Source organism: Lethenteron reissneri, chromosome 13, assembly GCF_015708825.2.
Source record: "Lethenteron reissneri isolate LAM-NWPU_2019-01 chromosome 13, ASM1570882v1, whole genome shotgun sequence".
NCBI lineage: Eukaryota > Metazoa > Chordata > Hyperoartia > Petromyzontiformes > Petromyzontidae > Lethenteron > Lethenteron reissneri.
In genome coordinates this window covers 10,639,384-10,666,758 of record NC_083791.1, presented here as the reverse complement: position 1 = coordinate 10,666,758, position 27,375 = coordinate 10,639,384, and the positions used below count along the sequence as shown (strand labels likewise).

Below are 27,375 nucleotides of genomic sequence, written 5' to 3'. Positions count from 1 at the left end.
AGTATTTTTCCCAGCAGTGCATGGATGCTAGCTTGGCTTTCATATACAAGTGCGTTTAAGTATCAACATAAATAGACAATTCGTCTCTCTCAACATCAAAATATATATTTAAGTATTTTTCTTTCACACCCTATTGGCCACAAAGCCTTCTGGAAATGTTTTTTTTTCAGCACCATAGGTTTAGAACAAGCACAATCTGGAACGGTTTCAACATCTAGTATCTCAGCAGAGTTAGGCTCGCTTAAACCAATGCTGGCGAAAAGTCAGATATGTTTATAGGCAAGACCATTTCTCTGTTAGATATGCGTCCAAGTGCTTAAGTGTCAGTCGTGCTCAGTTATTACTTAACCATAACAACCTACTTACTCCTGCAATTCATAAATACTGCAGCGAAAAGGGTCTGAAACACTGTTCGTTGTAAAACTCTCCTTCATGTTTAAAATGTATAAAATTAATGATTTATTAAGCCACAAGAGTCTCACCACGTCTTAAGACCTTTACTGGTCAGGAGCGTATCGGGATGTTTCGCTGATTTAATTAATCTTGATTTGAAGCTTTCGTGACTGCAGGAATCCATACTCTTTGGTTCTTTCGGTAAAGCTACGTACCTACCGAAGAGTATGATTTAATTAATGTTTGACGTATGGGAGGAAACCAGAGATCTGTGTGAAAACCCCCACGCAAGCGAGGAGGATAACACTCCAAGCTGTACACACACGCGGAGAAATTGAAGAAATCCGTTTTGATGCCTCTAAAAACCCTCCTGGCCACCTCACAGCTTTTTCAGTGGTTTCAGGAGTTTCGCAAACATGTATGAGCCACCAACTCCTCGCCTCCAGAGTGTTCGATTGCAGGTGTGTGCGACCACACCTGCTCCTCATCCTCGATGAGTGTTCTTCAGACGAGACTTCTCGGGCCACGTGAAGTGTTCATACGCCCAGTTTGCACAGAGTTCTGTCGTACTGTGACTGAACCGCAAACACTTGGCTTGTGTCAGCAAGTCAGGCACTCGGTCGCCGAGTGGAATCGCGGCTCGTGGCGCCAGTTGGAGGGTGCTACAAACTCTGATCCGGCTGTTCCAGTGTGAGGCAGGGTTGTCACCCATAGTGTAATCGGTTTGGATAGTACACATTGCAGATGGCTCTCCTCCACGATTTTACTCTTTAGATAGCTTCATTGCGACGAGAATGTTGCCCTAAAAAAATTACCACGTGGCCCAACCCAAGCACACACGTGGACGATTGTTTTGGCGATGAAAAACGTCCATGTTAATTTAAATGAACACCGTTAAGTTTGCACAGGATATCGGGGGGATTCCATAATACCATACGAGTCAACAGGGCTGCGATGTGTTCGCCGCTCATTCGAGGTTTACCTACTGGAGCTAATCTGTTCAGATTAAGATTCATCTGGGCGGTTGCAAGTGGCTCGCTGCAGCAACATGAGTGAAGAGGCGACGTGGGGTTCACCACCCTCCTGTTGGCAGCGATGATGCTCCGACGGACGTTGCGCTCCGGTAGACTCGAGGGTGCTCAAGACGCTCTCTCGGCTGAAGCATTCCGTGAAGGGGCACAGAATTACCTGTCCGATCGAGGGGTCTTGCAAACGCTGCCGCTCCCTCGATGGAGGGCGGTTTGCAACGTTGGTTTTTGTGGCATGTGACCAACAAATATTGCCCACGTGTGCGTGTGTCTGTTTGACATATACTATAGTGCAGTGGTTTGCAATATTTTGTTTGTCATGCAACCTTCATCCAGAACTATCAAATGTCTGCACGTAATCTTTATATTTAATACAAATGCATAGATATATTTTTTATTAGATTTACATGTAACTAACACCTAATATATTTAGTTTATGTTTAATAACAATCAACTAAATACTTACAATGTAATACTTACCCGTTAACAAGACTTAACAACATTCACTGCTCTATAATTTACACTGCTGATGTTACCTGGATGTGAATCTGATAGAGCTGACACAATTCAATTGCATTGAATGGAATAGATCATTCGAGCCTTATGAATGCTAATTTTTTTGTTTAACTTTAAACATGAGTTACGTGTAAGCTCCTCTGCAAGCAGCCGGCTAACGGATTCCAATTCCAATTTTAAATTACTGCAAAAAGATTCAATTAAATTCGGGTTCATAGCAGCCACATTGGGGGGGGGGGAGTGTGGAAATGCTTGCGTTGGAAATCGCCCGTCGGTGGTCGCGTTGTGAACTTACTGAGCGCGCGTCGTTGTCAACCCACGTGGTTGTGAACCCACGTGGTCGTGAACCCACGTCGTCGTGAACCCACGTCGTCGTGAACCCACGTCGTCGTGAACCCACGTGGTCGTGAACCCACGTCGTTGTGAACCCACGTGGTTGTCAACCCACGTGGTTGTGAACCCACGTCGTTGTCAACCCACGTGGTTGTGAACGCACATCGCCTGTAAATGTTCCCCGTGGTATCGTCGATCTGACCCCAGACTCGCAGAGGGAAGATGGCTATGGTGCCTGTGGGATCCTGCTGCTCGTCTTTTCAGCAATACTGCTGGTCGTCACCTTCCCCATCTCTGTTTGGCTCTGCATCAAGGTGGGTGTATTGTTGTGTGGGTCACGCTGTCCGAGGTTGCTAATGCTCTACGTAAATGTGCATGGTACACGGTGGGTAAGGCGATATTACGGTCGTGTTCCCGATTTTCATGTTCATACAAGAACATGTAACATGTATGTATGTTTTGATTTAATGCTTTCGAGACTGCAGGGATTCATTTTCTTGGTTCTTTCGGTAAAGTCACGTAGAAGGGAAGCAATAAAGTAATACAAATATATGTGACTTTACCGAAAGAACCAAGAATATTAATCCCTGCAGTCACGAAAGCTTTAAATCAATAAAAATATAAAAAGAATACAATTTGATTAAAAACAATACAATTATAAAAACAATACAATTTTATTGTTTTTATATTTCTATTATTTTATTGTGTCGTAAATGCGGGGACCCCCTATAATTGCTAAAAAAATACATCTTGAGAGCAAATGTAAGAGAGAAAGCTGGCATTCAGTATGGTGGGGGAATTAGTTCATAGCAATCAATGTAAGTTAACGTTAAACAACAATTAGTGCGAACCTATACGATAATTCAGAGGTAACATTTAAACAAAACACAAACCTCAATTCAATGACACAGTTACGGACATCTGTTTTGCTCCACGAATTGTAATTCTATCCCGCAACCATCTGGCCCCAATCTGCGTGTTTACGCAGGTGTACAGACAGCAAATCGAAAGGTTATTTTCGTAGCATCCCTTGCATTCACAACGGCTCACAAAAGGCGACGCAATTGTAGCTAAGCACAACACCACAGGACTTTTATCAGCCATTATATTTTTCGCTTGAACGGCACTGCTTTAAGGGTAGGGATTTCAAGCTGACTGGAGCAAAGTCCACTTGGTTTAGGTCTCTCAATGGAAACCAAAGATGGGGTCACGCAGTGGCCCTTTAACTGTGATAATCTGACCCGGGGCATCACTTAGTGTGGCTCAGAACCCATTCTCAGCGTTTAAATGGCGATGCTTTTCCCCTGCAAACTGGTGTTAAAAATCAGTAGATTTAAGTGTCTTGCTGGCGCAAGGGGTCTAACGATGTGTCAGATGACCGAGTCTCCACCGCTGAGATCCTGGGTTGCAATTCTATTTAGCCACTCGTGATCACAATGGTTTTCTCAAATCTAAGGAGTTTGATGGCCGGAGTCAAATCGCAACAGTCCTGCGAAAAATGATGTGTCAGCATTTGTAACACCTCCGATTATCACGGTTGGCTACGTACGGCCTTGCACATGCTGGTTTGTCTTTTATCTTATTCCCCACCCACCTCAAACTGTATTCCATTGCTAGATGTGTCATGTTATGTGATTAGAAAATCTATTTGTAGATATTACAGAGCAGCACACGGACTCTCCCCCCGCAAAACGTCTTCAAGTGCCCTGTTTTTAGCATCACACAGGAGGGGACACACACTTTCCTATTTACTCACCTATGATAACAACAATAACCCCCTCCCCCGACCCCACGCTCAACAAATTCGTCAATAACACTGTCTTAAAAAATTAAACATTCTATTCATTTATATTATATTATTATATGATTTAATTTTATTATATAATTTTATTATGTTTTATTTTTATTATTTTATTATTTCCCTTCTACGTGACTTTACCGAAAGAACCAAGAAGATGAATCCCTGCAGTCACGAAAGCTTTAAATCGAAATTCTATTCATAGTGAACGTTTCGGTCCATGGCCCTTCTTCACAGCACATTGATAGGCCTGCGATGAGACTGTCGCTGGGTGTCACGTGCCGCAGGCCATAACATCTGGGTCCTGATTTTGTGTCTGCAGGTCGTGCAGGAATACGAGCGTGCGGTGATTTTCCGACTCGGGCGAATCGCGAAGGGGGGAGCCAAGGGCCCAGGTAATGTAACCTAAGCACTGTGAGATAGCCCCGTTGTTTCAGTTTTCAGTTTCATTCATTAGGTATAGCCCTGTGAGCCATGCGGCTCTTGAATCGGGTGCAACCGCAACAAACAAAAACATGAACAAGAAACATCTTAAAGTGACTACACGCAAACAGAAAAATCCAGGAAAAAACAGCAAAGTCTTGCAGAAAAAGCACCGTATATCAATGCTGTGTGCAAAAATCCCAGTGGGATGCAAGTAAAATAATAACAGCCATAAGACAATTTAGATTAAAGTAATCAGTCTAACTATGTACTACAACAAACAAATGTGGCTAAACCAAAACGTTTTCGAAATCACCAAAATAAAGCTATAAAAGCAATGTAACAGTGATCATAGGAACTGTGATTGAAATTTTACAATAAACGATATACACAACATGTACTACCAAACTTTGCAGCCATAGCTGGCTGCATGAGTCACTCCATAACAGCAGGAGTATCAGTAGGAGTATCAAAATTGTCGTTGTGGTCACATGACGCGCCGATTTCTGTTCATCTTTAGCAAATAAAATAATCACGTCATTCAGTGCCAAGGTCATTGGCCACCTTTAACGATGTTATGTTTGGTCATCTTTGATGATGATGCTCTGTTTGTTTGTTCATTTATTTTGAAATTGAGATAATTTTTAGCTGGCCATCATCATCATCAGCTGGTGCTGCTGTTTAGTAGAATTACATTTAAATTTGAGCCACGAATTAGTTCACCTTAAAACAATTAGAGTTTTATCTGCCACTTTCAATCAATTGAGTTTTAAGTTCAGATAAAAAAAAATCTTACTTATTAAACACATAAAATGCGTGATTAAATGATACGCACGTACACCAAAAAAACCACGTGAAGGAATAATTTATATTGTTATACAGTTTTGGGCTAATCAAGTTTCAGGGTTGTACAGCTAAGGGCCATTGAATGCTCATGAATATATGCATGCCTCTGAGGTCAAAGTTGAGCGAATCATACAACGGAAGCTGTTTCATATATCTCCCGTATAAATACTCAATCATTGGCTGAAGACGTCTTAGTCTATGGGCCTCCGTGCGTTGCGAATTGTGTGATGCAGTCGCAACAATGATGCTGCTGTATTTTAAAAAATAACCTCATTATCGTGGTAGCATATTAAAACGTGTACGTAGCGTGCTGTTTCCAACCTGGCGGCGCACCAATGTTCGCATCGACATGTATTGTTATTATGTATTTGCGCAAGTTTGTTTATCAAGAAAATACGCAAACACGCGAGGACACAGTCATGTGCACTGCAAATAACCCTGTAAAATGAGAAAATAATTAGGAGGTTCGCTAAACATTGTCTCGAGTCATGTTTGTTTCTCCATCACAGCCTAAAAATACTTGAATACATACAACGATGGTCAACGCTGAGGTGTTGTCTTTCGTCAATTAGGGATAATCGCTTCGTAAGAAGTCGTTCATGTAATCGGTTTGGACGAGTGTAAGAAGGGTAGTGGAGGGTTACGGCTCATTTATACTTACGCGATCTAACCCAGAAACATGCATTATGAGTACATACATTCATTGAGATATAGAAAGAAGAGACCATATGGATCAGCTTTTTGCTCTATAAGGCACGTTACAAATCTTGTACGATGGATTAATTGAAAACTGTTCAGTAAAGTAAATAGGCTTGAGCAGGACACTTCCCTATCAGGCAGTAGTGGCCAACTGGCGTCTCCCAAGCTGCATGCGGCTCCTTAATCCACTACACGCGCCTCTATCGAAGGGGCACAACGCAGAGCATCCTGTCACAGTAGCAAAGAATAATGAATGGCTCCCATGCTGGGCCAAAAACTGTCAATATACACACACACACACTTGGTTCTTCGCAGAACTCGCGGGTATTTTAAGGCTCTTGGTCTGTTAGGGATTGGTCTCCCCTGCTGTGAGGGATAATGACCGATGGTCAAGACATAGCGGAGGCCAAAGCATGGGCCGTACAGGAAGTGGAGCGATGTAAGTCAGCTTGCTCGGCGGATTGTCACGTCGTAGAACCAGGAGAGATGGTGACGGCTTCGGGAGGCCTTCATCCAGCAGTGGATTGATTATGGCTGCTGCTGATGATGATGATGATAGATGAAGCCGAGTTATGTATCCTACGTCACCATGGTTACTGAGTAAAAGCCTGCTCATGAAAACGCCCCCGTTGTTTCCTCAACTGCCACCAACTCTCCCGCTTAAAAAAAAACACACACACATTTGAAAATAAATCACAAGGTAATGATATTTTGAGCAGGTTGGCACTGCTGTTAATAAGGCAACATTTTACAAGCCGGCGTATACACGTGGCTATGGCGGCACTGATTACAATCTCGCTAAATTGGTCCATCCAAGAGCCATTGTGCTCCGTGGTGGTTTTAGGAAAAAGGTCATTTCCAAGTGACCTTTCTCCGGGCTGCTCATTGAGTTGATCGCCCGGCGGTTTTTCAATTTTTTTGACATCAGTAATTTTCACGCTTCATTGGCGTCACATTTGTTTTCAAAGTGCTGCCTTCGTTAAAACACCAAAAAAAATCAACTCTCTTGATATTACCGTCGTCAGTTTTTTTTCCCCACGCGAAATAATCTCCGTTTTAATTAAGCATATGATGGAGTGTGCGTCATGTAATGCTGTAAGTGTACATTCACAGTCCTTATGGCAATCCATCGTGGGGGTTGTTTGATCATACTTCACCTAGCTTCTGAAATCTGACAACATTGGGTTGGTTTGATCACAGGCAACGGTGGATGTGAATAACCCGCTCCAAATCAGTCCAGCAACGCCGAACAAACACGTTTCGCATTCTATGTTTTATTGCTCCTGCAACATTTTACGGGATGCATGTCCCGGGCTGGCTGGCCTTCTTATAGGAACATCGAGGTGATGGCGGTGGCTGCACCTTGTATAAATCCGAGGTGGCATAGTGTTGACAAGACACCCACCTCGCTCACCTGGTCGTGTGACCCTCTTCCGCACTCTTGAGGTTTCCTTCATCCGCACCGAACAACGGCGCGCATCACAACCGAAGACACCGGCCCCAACGCATCAGTGCCGGATTCTCCTAGTAGCAAAAGTAGCTACATATGTACATTAGCAGCTACGGGAGCCACACTTTCAAGGGCCCGCGCTAAATGCTGTCAAGCTATCAATTCCGGTTCAGTGATTCTGCACTTGCTGTATTACTATAGTACTATACCGCCTTTAATTTGATAAACGACTGGGTGTTTAAGGTTAGCGATTTATCGTAATATTTGTCTGTATAGCACATTAAAAAATGTAATTACTTTACTATGCAAGTTAAAAATGTATGTTTTCATATGTATGCGTTTTTTAAAGTAAAATTAAGGCCCCTTTATAACATATGCACTAGCTTAATCCGGGACTGCAACGCATGTGACATGGTGCGCTCGTTAAACCCGGTGGCTATGGGTCATCGTGCGACAGCCTCATGACAGGCCTATCTATGCGTTCGTCACATTGCACGGCGCACGCGGAGACCAACACTGCCAATTATGTAATTGAATACTGTGCCGCGATGATTAATGGCATGGCTCGCTTTCATTATTTAGGTGGTGAAATGTTGAAGTGCCTGTTTGCGATGGGGCCACATTTTGGCAGCTCGACTCTGAAGCCAACATTTTCCCTGGGCTTGAAAGGAACCAATTGGCTACTTAGTACCCTGGTAAATATTATCTCTGTCCAAGGACACTTAACTTGTTTGCTTTCAGTTGAAAAAAAAATACAACCCCCCCCCCCCCACATTTATAAAAGAAAACACCCACCACACAGCTGACGAGCAATATTAATTCTCAGATCTGTATAAATATGTATTTTGTGTGTGGGGTGGTGGTGGGGGGGGGGGGGAACGAAATGCGGTAATTTCATAAAGAGGTTTCTGTATAAGGAAACAAAGCATCAAGCTGTGATTAATTATTATTGGTGCGACTATTACATTCTTCTTCTTAGTTCTTTCGGTAAAGTCACGTAGAATGGAAATAACAAAAATAATAAAAATAAAACATAATAAAATAATTTTCACGACGTTTCGGCCACAACGCAAGTAGCCGTCCTCAGGTGAAGAACACACGCTGTCTTTCTGACAGACCTGTTCTTCACCTGAGGACGGCTGCTTGCGTTGTGGCCGAAACGTCGTGAGAATTATTTTATTATGTTTTATTTTTATTATTTTATTACTTCCCTTCTACGTGACTTTACCGAAAGAACTAAGAAGATGAATGTGTTACTGTTTCAGCGTGCACGCGCCCACGTGCACGCGCGTTGGGTGCCTTGGTGCTGCCCTCTGTTGCTTGAATGGCAAATCCTCAACGCATGACGCTGATGCTGTTTGGCAGAAGTAAATAAAATGTGTTGACTTTAAAATAAGCGCGATATGCATCACTTAGGGAAAGAACCAAGAAGAGGAATCCCTGCAGTCACGAAAGCTTTAAATCGAAATATTACATTATTGTTCCTGACGAACGAGTGAATACGCGCAGTGCCCTAACGCGCCAGAGAGGGCAATGTCGCTCCAGTGAAGCTCCGTACCGGACACGAGTGCACGCACAATAATAATACAAATTTGCACTTATGAGGCGCCCTTCCAGAAAACACATCAGGAGCCGGGCAGAAGAATAAAGGCCTCGGAGGAACGAAGCCGCTTGGAAGAAAGCATTTTAAAAAAAATATATGTCTTTTTAGTGAGGACTTGAAAGATGTCAACACTGTCCGAGAGCCGGCGCGAATGCTGCATGCGTGTGATGTTTCATTTTTGAACGCTGAATAATAAGCACATTCACGTTGCTGCCCAGCTTGAGTTCGCATGAAAGACACCGACGCATTGCACGGTTATCGTGGCCAATGCGATAATGAGGGGGTGCCGTGGTGGCTAGGAGATGTTAACTCCCTCGCCTGGTATACAGGCTGTCGTGGGTTCGATCCCGGCCCTGACGCCTGTTGCTGTATATGTGGAGTTTGCGTGTCTCTATCTCTCTCTCTCCCTGCGGTCGCGTGGATTTTTTTGTCCTGGTTCTCTGGTGTTTCTATCCACATTTCGAAACATCCGTTAAGAGTATTTGGCTGCTATAAATTTCCACATGTGGCCGGGTCGCTTCTGACAAAGAGCTGTCCAGCTTCAGTGGGCCTTACCTGGTAGAATAAAAAATAATTAAGTTTAGTGTGGGGAATTATGTAACATCAATTAGTCCACTAGCCCACCAGTTCACATATTTCACTTTGTCGCTACCATCGGATTTGGCATAACTTGAGTGGTTACAATTTATTTGCGTGGCCATTACATTCATTATGGGCTTTCAAGTAGTTCACTAATATTCACCATTTAAATAAATATGTCCCACTAAAGTTGCTGCTACCTTAGGAGGTACTGATTCTCTGCTCTGATCCATGGACTAAATTACCTTTCATTTCATGCATTGCACGCAGATGGTTAATTTTCGTGTCTGTTGCAGGTATTTTTATGGTCATACCATGCACGGACAACTTCATACGCGTGGACTTGAGGACCATCTCCTTCCAGATTCCGCCTCAAGAGGTTCGTGGTGCAATTGTAAATATTTAGAAAATCTATGCCGGGGAGAGGCCTGTTGGTCATTCCATCTTTTGGTCATGTTCTCTGCACTTTTCACACCAACCTCCACTTTTCCTCTCTGCCCCCAACCCCCCATTATACATCATTCCCACGTCCCTTTCGTGTCTTACTGAAGCACAACATCTAATACAACGTCTCCCTCTCGCCTGACCTCTCTGCAGATCCTGACTCGCGACTCGGTGACAATCCAGGTGGATGCCGTGGTTTACTACCGCAAGGTCAACCCCACCATGTCGGTGGCCAACATTGAGAACGCGAATGACTCCACGCGGTTGCTGGCCATGACCACCCTGCGCAACGTCCTGGGCACCAAGAACCTGTCGGAGATCCTCACCGACCGCGAGGAGATGGCTGACCGCATGGAGGTACAAATACTCTAGTCCAGGGTTGTGGAAGCCACGGTCCGGCAGCCACATCTGACCTGTGACCTCGTTTCATACACGAGGCCTACCACTTTGAAACGGCACCAAAAGCAACGTTCAATCAATGCAAGCATTTATATGTCACTGTGCAGGTGCTAGCGGGGTATATTTTAGAGCTGGCAACACTGTGTTTTTAATTGTATCGTGCTGACTCATTGCAAGGACCTCACTCACACATGTGTCTGAGGTCAGTGTGTTGACGTGTGGTTACCCACCAAAGGTATTTGAAAGTCCTAATTGGCTGCGAGTAAGGAAAAGGTTCTCCAACACAGATCCACACGAGTCATATATATATATAAAATGCACGTAGCATCTAAATATCTGAAGCGTCTCAAGATGCCGCACGCGGCAAGCGCGTGGGCACAGACGGCACATTCGAGACACAGCTCATGAAACAAAATCACGGGCTGAGCGGATTGAGCAGCGGCAGGAGCGCGACACCGCCCGTGCGGGAAGCCGTCTCAACCACGGCGCAGACGGACACGCGTACCGTGACGTGTAACGATTAAGGTAACGGCGTCTGTAATTTGCACGACCCAGCGGAGGAGATGGAGAAGCATGCTGATTAGCATTGGAGACGAAAGGGCAGAGGGGCGGTATTCATTAGAGACGGTGAGTTTTTTTTTTTATAGAATGCACCACATTGCTCATATGGTGCTTTTAACGAACCATCTATGTGTGCGTGTGTGAGCTTTGTGGGACGTGGTGCTGTAGTGGTTAGCACACTGCACTCTATGAGTTGAATTCCTGGCCAAGGCTAATATTGGTTGGTGGTGAGTGATATCAGAATCTGGTCTTCAATGAAGAGCTGGCATGATGTGTAAAGCACCAGCAATGGGGAGACAAAGTAGTCAGGTGTGATGCTGATCACACCCCTTCCTTCACGTGCACCATTCACCTCGTCGTAGGAGCTCATTAACAGCACTTGTCCCAGCAGTTTCTAGGCTATATGGGGGAATTTTGTCTTGGTGTGTGTGTGTGTACGCATGGATATGCGTGTGTGCATATGTCGACTCAGCCTCAAATGAGTAACCGGTGTGTTGTTTCGATTTAAAGCTTTCGTGACTGCAGGGATTCATCTTCTTGGTTCTTTCGGTAAAGTCACGTAGAAGGGAAATAATGAAATAATAAAAATAAAACATAATAAAATAATTCTCACGACGTTTAGGCCACAACGCAAGCAGCCGTCCTCAGGTGAAGAACAGGTCAGACAGCGTCTTTCCGACAGACCTGTTCTTCACCTGAGGACGGCTGCTTGCGTTGTGGCCGAAACGTCGTGAGAATTATTTTATTATGTTTTATTTGTATTATTTTATTATTTCCCTCCTACGTGACTTTACCGAAAGAACCAAGAAGATGGTGTGTTGTTGAAACATCACCACTGGGGAGACAAAGGCGGTCGGGCATGGTGCTCGCCACCTAAACCCACTTTGTGTGCCGTTCCGTCCTTCATAAGTTGCTACTCGCGAAGAGCGGGCACTTTGCCCCGACAGCATGTCAAGTCTATACGGGACGATCTTTGTCTTTGTGTGGTTGCTCAGGCCATCCTGTTGGATGCCACCAAGTCTTGGGGGATCCGCGTGGAGCGCGTGGAGATGAAAGACGTGAAGCTGCCCCTTGACCTGCAGAGGACCATGGCTGCTGAGGCGGAAGCTACGAGAGAAGCTCGTGCCAAGGTGTGTAGGCCCAGAGGGTCACGTGGGGGGCACTCGCACGCGTATGAGGGGCACTTCTTTTTAAATCCTTTATATTAAGTTCGCTTGCTTGCTTAGGACCGTGCAAATCTTTCGGTCGTTTTTTAACCCACTTCCCGTGATCCAATCGAGCTGATATTTTCCACACAGACTCGTTGTGCGTGACAATTAATGTTCGTGAATTTTTTTCTCCAAAGTTTTACACTTTTTAGGACAAAAAATATTATATTTAATTACCAATTGCTTAATGGTGCAATGCAATCATCTGACCCATAGGTGGCAGCCATCTCAAGCCAGAGGACGAGAGGACTCTAGCCGCCACGCATATAAACGATTTATAGTGAAAAACTTTGTTTTTACGGGTGGTTATACTTGTTTCTTCTTCTTCCTCCTCTTCCTCCTCCTTCTTCTTCTTGTCGTACGGATGATGTAGATGCAGAGCAACAGCGACAATTGCACATGCAGGTGGTCAAGCACAGATAACCACGTGGGGAGTGGTGCATCGTCGCCGCAATGTCTCCTTCGAACGTGTCGATCGGGCATTGCGTCGTTACGCGCTGTACCGTCTCTGTTCCGGATGACCACAGTCACACGCCGCCGGAGAGATTTTAATGTCCCATTAGTGCATCGTCTGGTATCGGCATCTGCTGCCGTGGGTTGCGCAGTGGATGCGGTGTTATAGGGTGGCCCGTGAGCAGCTTCGCGGAAGGTGAAACCACCAGGGGATCTTCTGTAGTTGCGTCTTTCACAGCGTTGGCAGTGTTTGTTTGTGAGTTCTTTTGAACTCCACTCAGTTCTCCATGCTTCATCGGGGTCGAACTTGCATTGCTGAAGGTTAAGCGCATGGGCACTGCCACTGTGGTACACATAATAGCCAGATAATGATTCAACCAAACACACACACACACATGCACGCAATCTCACACGTGTACAACTTCTCAAACAACCACGGATTGCCCAACCGCACATAGATCCACATGAACATACAACTACAAGTACAACAATGTACACACATATGTATGTTGAACTTCGCAGCCAGCCACACTTATGATCACACGTGCATATTAATACCTGTCAACCCATACGGTTTACCCCGTATTCTTCTACAGGGATATTGCGTTTTTAGGTCCATACGGGGTACAGCCGTTTAAATGCGGGCAAATATTATTTTACATAATTGTGTCTATTTGTGTTTCTCCCTTGTGATGGGACTTTGTATAATGAACGTTGGGATTTATAAGGGCACGGGGTGACCAATAAGGTCTGAATTGGTCTATAAAAAGGTAAGGGGTTGACAGGTATGATAACGACTGGTCAAGGAACCACCGCACGTGCATCCACAACTACACCTACATACACGTGACATCTCAACTACAACTACATTGACAGAAATCACATGCACATTGACCCCCCCCCTTACTGTTGTACGTTCATGTGGATGCACGTGCGGTTGGGCTATCATGGTTGTTTGAGTAGTTGTATACGTACTCTTAGTTCTTTCGGTAAAGTCACGTAGGTAAAAAATGAAATTTTAATTAATAAAAATAAAACAATAAAAATAAGAGCTTACACCTTGAATCCCTCCCTCACTTGATGCAGCAAATCTGGCTGTGACGGTCCCACCTGATGACGGAGACTTGTGTTGCCTCCGAAACGTCGTGATTTTTATTGTTTTATTTTTTTATTAATTTTAATTTCATTTTTTACCTACGTGACTTTACCGAAAGAACTAAGAGTATGAATCCTTGCAGTCACGAAAGCTTAAAATCTAGAATTAGTTGTATACGTGTCAGATTGCGTGCACGTGTGGTGTGTATTTGAATAATCCTCTGCCTATTACGTGTGCCACAGTGGCAGTGATTGACCCTGCCTTTGACCCTTCCTCTATCCTCGCGCAGGTGATTGCGGCCGAGGGCGAGGTGAACGCTTCGCGAGCGCTCAAGGAGGCTGCCATGGTGCTTGGAGAGGCGCCGGCTGCCCTGCAGCTTCGCTACCTCCAGACGCTGTCGGTCATCGCGTCCGAGAAGAATTCCACCATCATCTTTCCGCTGCCCATGGACCTCATCAGCACCATGATGCAGAAGAAATAGAAACTGCTTGCGCGGTTTCTTTGTCGCGTTCGTAAGCGCACCATTTATGGGTGCCGTTAATCCATCTTTATTTTACCCAGTTGTGTACCGGTGTTGTGTTTGTGTGAGTTCGATTCCCACTCACGGCCACCAAGACTGGTGATGATTTTCTGAACCGGTCCTGGTCCTCCCTTACATCGGCTCAGCCTCATATGAGCACTGTACCTGGTGCGGTGTGTAAACATCACCACTGGGGAGACAAAGGCGGCCGGGCGTGGTGTTGGTCATCTAAACCATCGTATGTCGTGCCGGCCTTCATAGTTGGTCGCTAACAGCACTTGCCTTAGCAGTCTGTTAGAGGCTATGTGGGGGATCTTTGTCTTTTTATTGTGTGTGAGTGTGTTGACCACGGGGAGCGGCAGTGCCAGAGATACAACCGCCGGACTACGAATACAGAAACTTGAGTTTGGTTCCTGGCCATGGATAACATCAGTGGAAATAAATAATTGAGCCCATTCTTACTGCTAGGCCGACTGAGGGGTATATGAGTACCTGGTGCGGTGAGTTCACTTCAGTCTCAGAGGCTGGGCAATGTGCTGGTCACTGCATTGCCCACACGTGCTGGCCTGTTTTGGTTAACATGTTGGCACCTTTCTGCCACAAATCTGCCACCCAAATCGCTATGAAATGGAAAGAAAACAATTACATGCAGTAAGCAATAGCTAAGACTAAGTTGTGGCTGCGAATTAGTTAATATGGTGTTCACTAACAACGCTTGCTCCAACACTCTGTTTGGCTATACAGGTGCCGCGGTGGCGAGATGTTGACTACCTCGCCTGGTATACAATAGGTCGTCGGTTAGATCCCGACCCCGACACCTGCATATTTGGAATTTTCATGTCTCTCGCCATGGTCGTGTGGATTTTTCTCCGGGCCTTCCAATTTTTCCCCTCCACATTTAGAAACAAGCGTTTAGATTATTTGGCTGCGGTAAATGTTCCACATGATGAAAAGCCACTTTGTCGGGCTATCATTTGTGGCTAGGTCGTTTTTGAAAAAGAGCTTTATAGCTCAGTGGGCCTAAGCTGGTATTTTTTTTTAAATAGGTTATCATTGTCCTCGAGTGTGAATTGACAAGGGCACTCAGAAACTCCCACTGCTGTCAAACACAATGTACAACATCGCATGTTGTGTAATCTGCAGTTGTGTGGGCAATGACGCACTCTATCACGGTCTCCCAGTATCAGGTGAAACATTCAAGTGGCTGAATTACATTATCAAAATACACGCACAGCTCAGCTACATTGGTTGTGACTCAGGGGGTGAGATTACTGAGAGGGAAGCATTGAAATCCTACGCACAGAGAGGTGATCTAAAATGTAACGGGTTGATTGTTTACAGTCATTAAAAAACGGCACACACGAATAATCACGTGAATATGCATTTTTCACTTTTGTCAAGTTGCAGCTCTGATAATTATTATTCTTGGTTCTTTCGGTTAGGTCACGTAGAAGGGAAGTAAAACAAATATTTGCATTATTAAAAATGATTTTATTACTTTTTATTATTTTATTATTTCCCTTCTACGTGACTTTACCGAAAGAACCAAGCATATGAATCCCCGCAGTCACGAAAGCTTTAAATCAAAAGTTAATATTATTGTTACGCGGTTGCTATGTCTCTCCGTGACAGGGTGGGTAAGTCTGCCTGTACTGCGTGGATTTAAACAGAAAGGTCACTTGTTTGGATCTTAGGAGTAGTTCTACAATATACGCTTCCACAGGCTGCTCTCTGCGCCACTTGCCGTGACAGTTCTGGATGTAAACTCTGCCGCATGGCGTTGCCTCGAGGGTACGATGGGAATACTTTTGGAAAAATACAACTTTGAATAAATAAAAAACCTCCCAAAAACAGATTGGGTCACCTCACCAAACTCCCACTGGTAACACCTACTGTAGATAAAATATGTATCTTATCTCATCGTGGTGAAGCAGACAAGACGTAACTCATAAATGACAGCAGCTTGTGATGAAATATGCCCTCGTCTGAGTTGGAGATAACACTGGTCAACACACTTTTTCTGGCATAAGGTATTCCAACGGTTTTAAGGTAATTTTGCTGTGCTGATTCCAAATCTGGCATCAGTTTTTGAGATATCAAATATTGCATTTTCAATAAAAATTGCAGAAGAAAAATATTAAATAAATGTGGATATCTACAAAAAATTATATTATAAACACACTATCCTAAAATACAGCACCATATTTTAACACTAAAGCAGTCACTGACTCGCAACAACTTGCAATCATAAGTGACAGTTAATTTCGGGTAAAATAAATGAAAATGGGGTATGCCGATAGCATAAAATGAGATGTGATAGAGCAAATCTGAGATCAGATTTGGAATCAGCACCCTGAAATTTGTCTAAAACAGCTGCAAAAGTTCAGGCCAGAAAAAAATGTTAATTTTTGTTGACCAGTGTAATTAATCCCTGGTCTTTCAAGATTATAAAAAGCTAGGGGCCCGCCATATTCATTTTGGGTTGCCAAAGGCTCCTCTTTGTATGCCCTATTAGGCCTCTTGATAGGGTCATGATCAGGGCAGCCATCCCAGGTTCTCAGAGCTGTGAGAGGAGGCTCAGTGTATATGCGCGGAGCACTTTATAGTTTGATTTTTTACAAATGCGTCACGAAAGCGAGGATATAATCTGTTGCACATATGCAAGTCGCAAGATAGATAGGAAATTACGACAAATGACAGTATTTTTTCTGTTTACCAGATGATTACTGTAAAGGGGCACCCTGTTTGTCAAAGATGCCATTTACGTGAAGGCCAGGCCTGCGTGTAGTTATGCACGAGCGCTTGTAAGTTTATACAACAACAACAGTAACAATCTTCTTGGTTCTTTCGGTAAAGTCACGTAGAACGAATTTGCATATCAAGAGGAATTTAGCATATTTATTCCTCTTGATATGCAAATTCTTTTGTCAAGGCGCTCTTCTTCCCACCTCCAACCCCTTAAATATGCGCTCCAAGCTTGGTGGTGTTTCATTCTTCACCTGAGGACGGCTGCTTGCGTTGTGGCCGAAACGTCGTGAGAATTATTTTATTATGTTTTATTTTTATTATTTTATTACTTCCCTTCCACGTGACTTTACCGAAAGAACCAAGAAGATGAATCCCTGCAGTCACGAAAGCTTTGAATCGAAATTTGAACAGTAATAATTTATAGTTGATTGTCAATCGACTGCTCGCTGAAGGCATTCCCATTTGGCCTTGGGAGCAATTTGACCATGCTTCGCTGTGGTGAGTGCAGGTTGGTCAAAAATGCTGGGGCATAGGGCCAGTTTAGACATCACCTGCCTCTTATTCTTAGGTTTTTTCGGCAAAGTCACGTAGGTAAAAAATTAAAATTAAAATGAATAAAAGTAAAATAAAAATAAAATTAATAAAAAGTGGGCCGTTCCTGGCCCCCCCCCCTCAACCAATATATATACGGGGTAGTATCTCTTGGAATCTCTCATTTACTTGATACAGCAAGCGTGCTGTGACGGTTCCACCTGAAGACGGAAGCTTGTGTCGCCTCCGAAACGTCGTGATTTTTATTTTAGTTTTATTTTACTTTTATTAATTTTACTTTTACATTTTTACCTACGTGACTTTACCGAAAAAAACCTAAGAATATGAATACTTGCAGTCACGAAAGCTTCAAATCTAGAATCACCTGCCTCTGATTGCCAGCAATTCAACAACGGGAATGTGAACTTAGGTTTCTGGGTTCATAGTGCAGTGCGCTAACCACTGCACCACCACCCACTCCGCCCTCTTGTAAACCTATATATTTCTGATCGCCCCTTACTGGGGAATCACGTCACCATCCAGGTAGTCTGACTTATTTTTTTTACACAAGTACACTCATCACTCAGAAAGCGTAAGCTGAATCAGCCTTTTTCATAACTGCCCCCTTATATAGATCCCTGCTAGTGAGACCCCTGCAGCAAGTTGTAGCTTTCCTGCATAACTAACGCCTCTTTTCCTTCTCTCCTTTAAGCTATGCGCATGAACGTGGGAACATGACCTAGGGCGTAAATAGAAAATGCATGATAACACAAAGCTTTTAAGCTTGTGCTGATGTTTGCAATGTGCAATGGATAAAAAAAATGTAATCCATGCCTTTGTCCTCCCGTGACCTTACTGAGAAAGGCCACGCTTGGTGTGAGGTCACACGGAGAGCAACTTGCAATGTTTCGGTGGCTACACGCGCTATTGTGTCGAACTTCTGATTGCGCCTGCGACCTTCAGTTTATCGGCTGTCTGGTGCCCATAGCTGCAAAACTTCAGAAGGTAAATGGATGTAAAACGACAGGTCACTATTTTCGATTGGGGAAGAGAGGATATTGTGGTAAATGATGGTTTTACGTTTTTATCACTATACTGTAAAATATTCGTACACCCAGTTAATTAAAACCTTTATATTAAGTTCACTTGCTTGCGCGCTTATGACTGTGCAAATCTTTCGGTCGTTTTTTAACCCACTTCCCGTGATCCAATCGAGCTGACATTTTGCACACAGACTCGTTGTGCGTGACAATTTATTTTCGTGAAATTTTTTTTCCATAACTTTACACTTTTTAGGAAAATTTTTAAAAATATTTAATTACCAATTGCTTAATGGTGGCAGGCAATCATCTGACCCATAGGTGGCAGCCATCTCAAGCCAGAGGACGAGAGGACTCTAGCCGCCACGCATATAAAGGATTTATAGTGAAAAACTTTGTTTTTACGGGTTAATTTTATTTTTGGAATTGGCTCTAAGATTTAAGTAATGGGCCTTAAAACCAATGACGGTGCTGGTGGAATAATCGTGCCACCCGTAAAATTTAGAAACTTCTTGGGAGATGTAGAAAGATTCTAGATTTGAAGCTTTCGTGACTGCAATGATTCATATTCTTAGGTATTTTCGGTAAAGTCACGTAGGTAAAAAATAAAAATAAAATAAAAATCACGACGTTTCGGAGGCAACACAAGCTTCCGTCTTCAGGTGGAACCGTCACAGCACGCTTGCTGTATCAAGTAAATGAAAAATTCCAAGAGATCCGACCTTGTATATATATACTGGTTGAGGGGGGTGGAGCCAGGGTAGGCCCCTGGATAGGAGTTTTTTTATTATTATGATAAGGTTGGTGCGGATGAAGCTACGGCTAGTCTACATAACAAAGGACTGAGCCTTTGTTATGTAGACTGGCTGAGAGGGGGAGGTGCCAGAGTTGTTAATGTGCGGCTGCTGCTACTTTTCCATGCATGTCTGTTGACTTTACCGAAAAAACCTAAGAATATGTAGAAAGATATAACGATGTCGTGAGATGAGCGATGCGCAGATGAAAGGCGGAGCTGTAGAGCGATGAGAGAAAGGATATACCCATGAGACGGATTTAGTTGAAGGAGAGACATGCAGACAAGAGACAAAGATCGACTTAGATCAGAGAATAGAGATACAGACATGATAGGAATGACAGAGATTAATTAAGCGTTTAATATTTATTCACTTTTCATGTTAATCAGCCGTTTTATAGTTCGTTAAGATTTTCAATTCGAGCTCATATTTTGGTTCGGCCCTATTTTTTTCATAAACCCAGAGTCCCTTGAATTCCTTGGAGCCCTGAGCATTTGCCCGAGCTTGCTTATGCTTTGCGTCACAATCGCGTAATGCCATCATGCACACAAGATTTGCTGGAGCACAGAGATAGGAGACTCAAGCATCGTGGTGGATGTCTTCAGGGTTGGCTCTCGCTCTTTCTGTTACTTTTATTATTGATATATATTTTAAATTATTATTAAGGTTGCTTTTATCACTATATTATTATGATATGAAATGACTCTACGGAAGGTGGCCTGTTAGTGCTCCTTAGAATGTTACTCTAATCTTCCATGCATGTCTGTTGAACTTCTTTCGCGCCGTACGTAGCCCACCGTGCTAATCGGATGTGCGAGGGGAAGGACAACAAACTAAACGCAAAAAGCAGTTCAAAAGAAGTGAGTTTTCAGTCTAGTTGAGTTTAAAGTGTATAGTTCCAGTGGCTTTATAATATCCGGAAGAAAGAGCGTTCCAGACGGCCGCAGAAGCGCATCTGAGAGCGTGCGATGCGCTGACCGTCTTTGTTCGATGGCCAGCCAAAAGCAGTTACACGTTTACAAGCACATGAAGGGATGGAGGCGAAGTGAATACAGACTGCAGGCAAGTGAGCACAGTAAGCAATGGTGTGGCGGGAGGGGCTGGGGGCTAGGGGGTGGGGGTTCACAAGGTTGGTGGGGGGGGTGTTGAGAAATCTACAGCGAATAGTCAGACATGCGTCAGATACAGTGAATAATGGTACGGTCATGTGATTAACAGCATACCAAGGAGGGATTAATTATTGGATAGGAAAGCTTGGTATAGAAACATAAACAGACAACACATATAATAAGCACTCTTTTCACTATATTTTTTTTGCCGCGTGATTTTTGTAAATGTGTCTAATGCGTAGAATTTTCGATTTTGAAAAAAAACAATGCATGTGTGAATATGTCTGAAAAAGTCTAATTAAAACAAGTTGATTTTTTTCATTAAAATTGCAGCTGAAAACCACTTTTGCCGATGCCGCCACAACTCCGTTCCTTTCGCGAAACAAACGGCATTTATTTTTTTTCGTCTCAATGTTTCAGGGATAAAATCCACGCGAGCACTGGACACAGGGCCCGGTTGTCAGAGACAACGTGATTTGCAAATTGCCAATATTGAGGCCTGTTCTCCACACCGACGTCTCTCCTCGGTTTTTTGCCGATGGCAGAGGAATTGGGTTGCAGATCCGGTGCCTCTGGGACGTGACTGAGCCGGTGAATGTCCACCGTGGGACAGAGGTCGCAACCGGGTACCCGATACCCGTACCCTACCCGATACCCGGCTACCCGTACCCGGCCGGGTACGGGTACGGGTAGCCCTTTGCGACCCTGGTGCGGCCGGGTACGGGTACGGGTAGGCCGTGAGTCACTGGTGAGTCACCGTTTGTCACTCATTTCGGGTAGCGTACGGGTACGGGTAGGATACGGGTACCTGTACCCGGCCGGGTATGGGTACCCATTTGCGACCCTGGTACGGCCGGGTACGGGTACGGGTAAGGAATCAAAACCCGTTTGCGACCTCTGCCGTGGGATCTGACGCGTACAGGTGGCTCCTGCCCACCCACCCTTCCCCGAGATCCCTGCAGGCTTCGATTGGAGCTCCCTTAAGGATGGAAAAGCGTCAGTTGCTCTCCGTGCTCCGTGAAAGCACCTCCAGTCAGCGCCGTTGGCTCAAGTTGCGGTGGCGAAAGATGTTCACGCACACGTACGTACACACAAAGCCTTCTCCAAGTTGTGGCGGAGCCTGGGCGATGGGCTCTTAGCGCACAGGGTGGTGAGAATACGGCAGCTGGTCTTCCACAAATCCCGTGTTGCGCCTTGAAATTATGTGCATTCATTCATTAATCCATTGGCGTTCGCAAATCTTTGATGCCTCTCCAAATTGTTTTTGCTGTAAAGGGGACGGAACCATCGTACACAGAATCAATTATTATGTCCCTTTTCAATGTCCACTACATCAAGCCGGAGGATTTCGGTGGCTTAGTTCATTTTTTGTATCATTGATCAGCCTCAGTAGATGAAACATCGATGATAAAGCAAAACATTGCAAAGGAATAGGTTTCATAGATTTCTAATATTCGTGACTGCACTTACATGGTGTACGTACAACATACCTTAAAATATTAATGTTACCGTTTAATATTCGCTCTTATTGTGTCTAAATTGAGGTTACGTTTCTTTAGAATAGCTGCCCGCCCATTATGATGGGTAGGCCTGGAAATGCAGGGCAATACAGACATGAGGGCACGTACAGAACCAAATGTCAAACTCAAAAACACAAACTTTAACACGGTGCCCTTTGTAGTAAAGAATCAGATGATCGGAAAGTTTACTAAGGAGAGGAGGCCGTTCAGTCCATCTGGCGTATTAGTCCAAGAAACCGCAGCTCAGCTGGAAGTAATCCAGAAACCGATGCCAACAACTGCGGTCTGCCAGTAGAGGGGGGATAGTTGCTATGCATAAATTGCGGTGTCATTTTTCAAATTTAGCAGATTTGGACCGTGTCTCCTCCGGCACACAATGGCCTGCTCTTGACAAATACGCCGTGGGATCTTTATACACCAGCGGTATTAACCAGGGTGGCCAGTACCTTTGAACCGTGAACCTCTGCAACAAGTGGCGAACGTGATACCACTAGGCCATTGCAACAATTCGTTTTTTCCCCTTTAAAAGAGAACATTTTTACGGCTATTTACATAATTACAGATTGCACGGATAATTCATCATACTATACAGACACACTAAACTAATTATGCATTAATTTGAAATACAAATGTAATGAAAATAAGGCTATAACCATTTTTTGGCATTTAAAAGTGCACATTTTAAATAAATCTATTTGCAATGATTGACAGCACTCAATGGGCACACGCTATATCATGCCAACGTTTATTGTCCAGCGAATACAATAGCTACCATCTGTTGCAGCCTCGACACATGGCATTTAAAATAGCGTCATACACTGCACACCGGTCTCCGTGACGACGTGGTGCCATTCCCAGTTTGAGAGAGCACATCAAGTGCCACCTGAAATCAACGTTTGTACGAGTGGCACTGATACCACTCAAACATCATTTCACCATGGTTTTTCCGGAATGGGATATACGATTTTGAATTCACGAGAGAGCCCAAGGGGCAGAAGACGGTAAGATTTCCCCACCAAATAATAATTGCCTGCTAAGGAATATTACCATGTGAATATAGTAGCAATGTTCAAAGTCCTTTGTCAATCCTCTGCTGGATGGAGGTTGTTTGACCATAATTAACCACGCTGGACAAGGTGGATTAGTGAAGGGAGGCATCATGATCAGTTCCGATACAACCCGCCGCTGATATTAGAGTTGGCTGGGAATCGGAGTCAGGAGGTTTGGCTCATAGCATAGCGCATCACTGGTCCACCCCATTAGTATGTAGCCATCACGTACTTGGCACTATCTGTGTTAGTAGCTATTCGCTACTATTGTTACCACTGGGCTGTGTATGGCGGTATACTCTTGGTTCTTTCGGTAAAGTCACGTAGGTAAAAAATGAAATTAAAATTAATAAAAATAAAACAATAAAATCACGACGTTTCGGAGGCAACACAAGTCTCCGTCATCAGGTGGGACCGTCACAGCCAGATTTGCTGCATCAAGTGAATCTGGCTGTGACGGTCCCACCTGATGACGGAGACTTGTGTTGCCTCCGAAACGTCGTGATTTTATTGTTTTATTTGTATTAATTTTAATTTCATTTTTTTTACCTACGTGACTTTACCGAAAGAACTAAGAGCATGAATCATTGCAGTCACGAAAGCTTCAACTCTAGAATGTGTATGGCGGTGTTTTTCCTTGCAAGGCCCGCGTGTGACTGGCGGCCTTTGGTGGCCTTTAGTGCGGCCCCCTGACACAAACCACAAATGGTGACACCCCCTCCCCCATCACCATCATCTTGCTGCTGTCGAACCCCCAATGGTCTCACACTGATGATGTCTTATCGGCCAAAGTGGCCCCGCCTCGGAAAATGAGTAAAGAACACTGCTTTATGGTTTGCATAGCCTATTTCTATATTAAAAGTCCCCCTTCACCTGAATTTTAGAATACAACAACAATAGTGATTTCAACTTGTCACGTGCCACACAATATTCGCTCGCTCTCAAAGAGTTCAAGTTCAAGTTCATTTATTAGGTATAGCCCTGTGAGCCATTCGGCTCTTGAATCGGGTGCAACCGCAACAAACAAAAAACAAAAACATGAACAAGAATACATCTTATAGTGACTATGTGCAAACAGAAAATCCAAGAAAAGACAGCAAAATATTGCAGAAAAAGCACAGTACACCAACACTGTGTGCAAAAATCCCAGTGGGATGCAAGTTAAACAACAACAACAACCACAAGATAACTTAGATTAAGGCCATCAGTCTAACTTAAAGTGACTAAAGAGAGAGAGAGACCGCGACTCAGAGGCACGAGGAGGGACCAGAGACGAGTGGGAAAGGCAGCCAGGCAGTGAGCCGGAGCAAAATCCCCATCACACACGACCCAAGCTCTGCAGTCCTCTATATATGGAGGCGTTGTCGGCCATTTAATGAGTGTTTACATGTGGGAGAAAACCAGAGCACGTGGAGAAAACGCCACGTGTGTGAGGGGGACAACAGTCTCCTATGGAACAGTCGGAGTCCACATTTGGTGTACCACCGCATGCCCTGGTAAATACGACGGAATTTTCATTTTAAAGCAAAAGTTGGTGGTGCCTCGCGATCCAGAGAAAGCATTGTCTTTTGGTTTAGTCGTGTTTTAATTTATAGTCGTTCAGAATCATCTTCCGGAAGATTACTCTCTATAAGTGCCATATGCTGCCGATTAGAACGCGTGTTGTTTCTATTACTATAAATAACCCCTATGTTTTGTGGTGCATCTTACATTCAGGAGCGTCTCATTATCTTGGAGAATACGGCCGTAATAGTAACTCAGTGCAAAACAAAGCAAGCAACACAACCATAACAATCAACAACGAAGAATACGCACTGTAAGTGACCACGCGTGTTAAGACAAGCCTTGCTGTGCCCTCTTCGCGTGAAAGGGGACCCCGGCTTGAGCGGTAATCAATTCCCAGTTTTGCTGACATTTGTATGAGCAAGTGTGAGCACGTGTGTTTGACATCAAACTGTCAATCAGCCCTCCCGGGACAATTTAACCCTGCAAGTGTACGGGGCTTTCCAAACAAGCTCACGCACGCGCTTCTAAATCACCATCATCAAACGTCCCCTTCGGATTTAATACAATGTACAATGCATTCGTTTAAATTGTCATGTTTTTTTTTTACGTGCCACACATGTATGTAGGTGATATTAAAAGCTTGCAATGTTTCTGAAATTTCTTTTTGACATATTAATTAGTTGCCAAATGACCACCATCAATTGGGCTGGGTGGGAAGGGTGGGGAGGGGCTGGGTGGGGAGGGTGAAAAGGGGCTGGGTGGGGAGGGTGGGGTTGGGTGGGGGGTGGGAGGGGTGGGGCTGGGTGGGGAGGGGCTGGTCACCCCGTGGTGCCCTTATAAAACTCAACGTTTAACCTACTCACGCCGGCTTGTGCCCGCCCTCACAGTCGGGCATATTTGCGTAATACACCACGCCGCCGTTGACCCTGGCCATTGACCGAGCAAACCAACGTTCCTACCAGCTCCCTCCGCAGGAATGTGTTAACTGACCCTTTGACTGGTGTCACACGTTATGTCGTGAATGTAAGTTCTGCCAGCAGAGGGCAGCATATTTCCGTGTGTAAACCGTCGAAAATAAATTTTAAGAAACATTTGTCAATGTTATTCGTGCTTTTGGCAGCACAGCCAACCCAGCATTACAAAATTTGTTTTCAAGAGGCGTTCCCCCCCTCCCCCTATTCAAGACGCTGCATTGTTAAGACGGCAATTTAGGATAAATGCCAAAACAATTGAGATCATCGCACAACTGGTAGGACAGGGCAACTTGCGAAAGGAATACAAAAAAAAATCTTACAATATTTATAAATCGCAATTTCTCGGACGAAACCGTGCAAAATCCGCCTCGATCACTTCGGATCTCGTAAGCTCGGCAGGCTTTGAGCCTGGTGCTGGTATGGGCGAGCTGCCATGCGCTCGGTGTCTCCCGGGGGCTTGCGAGCCACTGGGCGGTGAGCCAGCGTCATGGTGGCACCGACGCCTTGAACACGTGGCCTTGAACCTGCTCGTTGTGTTTACCCAGAAAGCCTCAAGCTGAGTATCGAGACTCTTTGGTAGCGGCGACCCAGTTGGGTTATTTGCAGGTTAAACATTTTTTTTCAGCTATGGGACATTTTTTTCTTTAATATATAAGCTATTAAGCGAGAAATGTTATTGCGATCCTATTTTAAATGAACAATTTGAAGTCGTCAGGATAAACACAGCAAATGTGAACTTGAAACTGTAGCTAACACACGCCAAGCAATGTAACTCACACCACGAAACACTGTCGGGTCGCATGCAACGTCGCAGATATCCTTGACTGGATCCCAGCCCTTTTCTTAATGTCACCTTATCTTGTGGGCTCGATAGACACATGGAAAGACGTTGTAGAGGAATTTGATCAATACTGTAATGTCAAACCCCCGAGGGAGAGGTAGCCACCGCAGGGGTGAACGGTTCGGCCTGGGTTTCCGATTGTCCGACGACAATTACGAAGAAATATATCTTGGTAAAAAAATTATAATTGTTATACATTTCCATGCGTAGGCATAGCATCCTTGTCAGAGCCGAACGACCGAATGAGGCCGGGACGGCTCAATTGAGAGATCGTATAATGCTGCCAATATTGCCGCTCTCGGAAAAAGTCACTGCACCCGACGTCCGATTGTGTAGGTTGTAATAACTGATGAAGGTCAAGTAGGCTGCTTTACAAATGTCAGCTATCGAAACTGTACATACAATGACCCCCCGCGATGTTGCCATTGATCTTTTGTCAAATGAGGCTTCGCTTGGCTCTGGCAGGTTGTTCACCCTACAAGGCTGTAACAAATGAGAGATAAAAAGTCCACGATCCAACTCGCCAGCCCGAATCCTGGCAGCCAAGTTTGCTCTCCCCACAGAGTTATTCTGAAGTCCTCTTAGGGAGCTGTTCTTTGGAGACAGAAGACGATTGCCCTCGCTATATCCCGTTTATAAAAATCACTTTTTTGTGTCCTGTCATTTACAAAGGGTGGGGCAGAATCGTAGATGGAGCTTATTTTTTTGTAAGTGGCTATTGTAGGGTCATATTTTGCAATTAAAATGTGGAGATAGGCGAAGGATGACACTACGGTAAAAGTCGGCTTGTCGAGCAAGGCTTGCGGTTTTATTCCACGCTCCTTGCAGAAGTTTATACCGTCCATGTAATGCATTTGAATCTGATGTCACGTGTTATTAAGGGCTCAAATGTTTTTTGGGTGAGACATCTCGGC

General features: G+C 44.4%; 1 protein-coding gene across 1 annotated transcript in view; it reads left to right on the top strand.

Moving 5' to 3' along the window:
• Positions 1 to 20,548, top strand: part of LOC133342094 (stomatin-like) — a 28,406-nt gene extending 7,858 nt beyond the window's left edge. The window contains exons 3-8 of the mRNA XM_061551030.1: positions 2,478 to 2,584; positions 4,391 to 4,463; positions 9,965 to 10,047; positions 10,266 to 10,469; positions 12,068 to 12,202; positions 14,119 to 20,548. Coding sequence (XP_061407014.1) covers positions 2,478 to 2,584; positions 4,391 to 4,463; positions 9,965 to 10,047; positions 10,266 to 10,469; positions 12,068 to 12,202; positions 14,119 to 14,310 — 794 coding nt within the window. The 3' untranslated portion in view covers positions 14,311 to 20,548. The remainder of the gene's footprint in view (positions 1 to 2,477; positions 2,585 to 4,390; positions 4,464 to 9,964; positions 10,048 to 10,265; positions 10,470 to 12,067; positions 12,203 to 14,118) is intronic.
• Positions 20,549 to 27,375: the final 6,827 nt, after the last annotated feature.